The sequence below is a fragment of the Tupaia chinensis genome, unplaced genomic scaffold (genome assembly GCF_000334495.1).
Source record: "Tupaia chinensis unplaced genomic scaffold, TupChi_1.0 Scaffold138490_1, whole genome shotgun sequence".
NCBI lineage: Eukaryota > Metazoa > Chordata > Mammalia > Scandentia > Tupaiidae > Tupaia > Tupaia belangeri.
The window spans coordinates 907,068-909,994 of record NW_006198386.1 but is presented as its reverse complement, the minus strand read 5'-3'; the positions used below and the strand labels follow the sequence as shown (position 1 = coordinate 909,994).

The 2,927-nt window shown below is 47.3% G+C and overlaps 1 protein-coding gene across 1 annotated transcript in view; it reads left to right on the top strand.

Moving 5' to 3' along the window:
- Positions 1-380: 380 nt before the first annotated feature.
- Positions 381-2,927, top strand: part of ARRDC4 (arrestin domain containing 4) — a 23,178-nt gene continuing 20,631 nt past the window's right edge. Inside the window, exon 1 of the mRNA XM_027765502.1 lies at positions 381-414. Coding sequence (XP_027621303.1) covers positions 381-414 — 34 coding nt within the window. The remainder of the gene's footprint in view (positions 415-2,927) is intronic.

Genomic DNA, 2,927 nt, shown 5'->3' with positions numbered 1-2,927 from the left:
GAGTTACATCAGCTGACTGCAGCGTGGCATCCAACTCCTATGTCCGAGCTGCCCAGGCATCTGGCCTAACAGTGACTCCGGGATCCTGGAATGTCCCAGGTGGAGCCTCCCCTAGAGTACCTTCAGGTATTTGGCAGCCAGCCCAGCGAGACTGCTCTCCTTCACTCAAGTACCAGTAGGTACGATCTTGCTGGGGCCTCCAAATGTTGCTATCTGATCAGTGCAAAAGAGGACACCTAGTCACGGCCAAATTATAGGATTCTTTATTCAAAACACAGCAGTTGCGAGAGGACTCACGTCTCTCAAAAACTGCTGTCCCAAGTGAAAGGAGAGGGGAGCTATAAAGACAAAAAAAAATCACAGTTTTTTTCTTGGTGGACATGGCGATTACAGTGGAAAAACCAGGAGGTGGAGGTGAGGAAAGGGAGCAGGGGATTCCTATGCAGAAGAAGTTACAGAAGCCAGATCTAGGAGGTTAATAATTTCTAGATGCCTGGTGATTGAATCACTAAGGAACATCTAAAGCAAAGGGGTTTCAGGTAAGGAACGTTAATCACTCTGTTTACTCCAGGCAAGAAGGAGGAAGCAAGTGAAACATAAAATTCGAAAATGAAAGTGCAGGCATCTCAAGATTCTCTATCCAGTAGAAATATTCATCAACAGGATCTGCAAATGGCGGAAAATAATTGTCACACCATTGGATTCCCACGTTGTCAATTGCGGTTCAAGTCCTGGACCCAGCAACTTAAAACTCACACCAAATGCGTGTGTGTGCCCAAGATCCCGAGAAGAGAATGGAGGAGAAGGGATTGCAGTGTGTCCATACCTCCCCCCCCCGGGGGGATGATTTTTTACTTTCTGTCTCTCTGTCTCTCTCTGTCTCTCCAGAGAGCACAGGTGCTCTCTAAAAAAAAATCATCGGTAATGAGGGGACAATAAAAGCATTCATTTATTGAGCACTTATTCTACGTGTGTTAGGAAACTACAGTAAAAACATGAATGGCAAGAAGTTCTGGCTTTCAAGTTATGGAGATATTCAACGAACACGTAAGATCAAGTTGTGTTATGGATACAAGGAACAAGTTGGGGGACTATTCCAGACACAATGGTCAGAGAAAACAGAACTACTTCAGAACTTTGTGCAAGGCTGGATTCATGGGGACCAGCAGGTGGCGTGGTGGTTAAGGGGCTAGACACTCCCATGTGACCAACCATGGTTCAAGTCCCGGACCCGGTGCCTTGCTCTCTATCTCTATCTTTCTCTGGTCAAAATTTTAAAAAATAATAAATAAGTGAATGAATAAATAATTTTTTTTAAAAAAAGCTGGATTTATGAGCTTTTCTACTTTGAGAGGTGATAAGGAAACTTTGAACTTGTAATATCTTACTGAAGTTTTTTTTTTTTTTTTTTTTTTTGAGAGGTGTTTGCTACAGGGCATGTGCGCTCGCCAGAAAGACAGAGAGAGACAGAGAGACAGAAAGCGAGAAATCACCCTCCGGGGGTATGGCCATGCCGCAATCCCTTCTCCTCTTCTCCTCTCCGGATCTTGGGCATGTACGCACACCCGGCATGAGTTTAAGCCACTGGGTCTGGGACCCGAACCACCAACGACTACATGGGAGTCTAGCGACACAGCCATTATGCTAACTGCTGGTCCTGAAGTTCTACCTTAATCATCTAAACTGAGAGGGCAATAGAGTAATGTTTGAGATTCTTTCAAAAAATAAAAAAAAACTAAAAAGCCACATCAGAAAAAAAAAAAAAACAGTTAAATATCAATATTTCAATGCAAGATATTCATTCACAAACGTGAAATTTCCGTGCAGGGGAACTTAAAAGGTTAAACCCGATCGCCAGATAGTTACAGCCGTCCTAGGCAGTAAAGGATATTTAGGAAGGAGACAGAGTGGAAGATGGAAGAAGAAAATCAAAACAGGTCAGGCGGGAGGAGCTGCAGGCCTGGTAAACAAGTCATAAAGGCAATTGAAATTTCTGTGGATTATGACACTGGGATCAGGAAATCCCGTGGGGTGGGGCAGAAACTTGGGTGGCACAGTGACAGATGTCGTTTAAAAACTACTTGAGTCATGACTCCATGTAAAGCAGGAAGAATCAATCCCAGCCGTTTCCAGCTTCGAGACGCTGCAGAGCTGGACTCAAAACTCCTTAGGGAGGGTACCAGGTTTAGAACCCTTGAAGTCTGCACCTATGACCCTGCCTGGGAATTCTAAAACCCGGGAGAAGGGGGAATTCGGAAAGCTGAGAGAGGCGGAGCTCAGGAGCCTGGTGGTTAGTAAATTCCAAGCAAGGGAATAACGCTGAAGGTCTTTGTCCAAGTCATACATTTTCTTTCGAGTAATATAGACGTAATCCTAAACATAAGCCAGTCGCAGCCACCTTCGCAAATTCTAGTACGAACCCGGCGATTCCTGCAAACAGTCCTTATGCTACGAGAAACCCCGCCTCCGTCCGTAACCATAGGAACGGATAACACGCTGGAAGCCTCAGATACCCGGTTCTGCCCCCGCCCTGACTGATATTGTTTCCCACTGTCTGTCCACATGGGCGCACCGCCTCATTATTGGTCCATGCCCCAGGACTGTGCCTTGCTCTAGCCAATAAACAGCCTGTGCACGTGCACGCTTGTTTCTTCCGATTGGTCACCGCTCCCTGATCACGCACTACCTTAATGCGCCAGCTAGTGCGTGGGAGCGCCAATGAAATGACTCAGTGGCCATGTACAACCAATCGGCAAGAGGCAGGGCTCACAGCTGGCCTATGGGAGCGCGCCAGGGGTGGGCTGTCCCGGCCCCTTTCCAGTACCAGCTGGGTTTGTTAAAGGGACAGGCCCCATCACAAGCTGGTGCTGCACGGGGCACCGCACAGCGGCCCTTGTCGAGCCGCGGGCGCCCGTGACAGCGGCGGC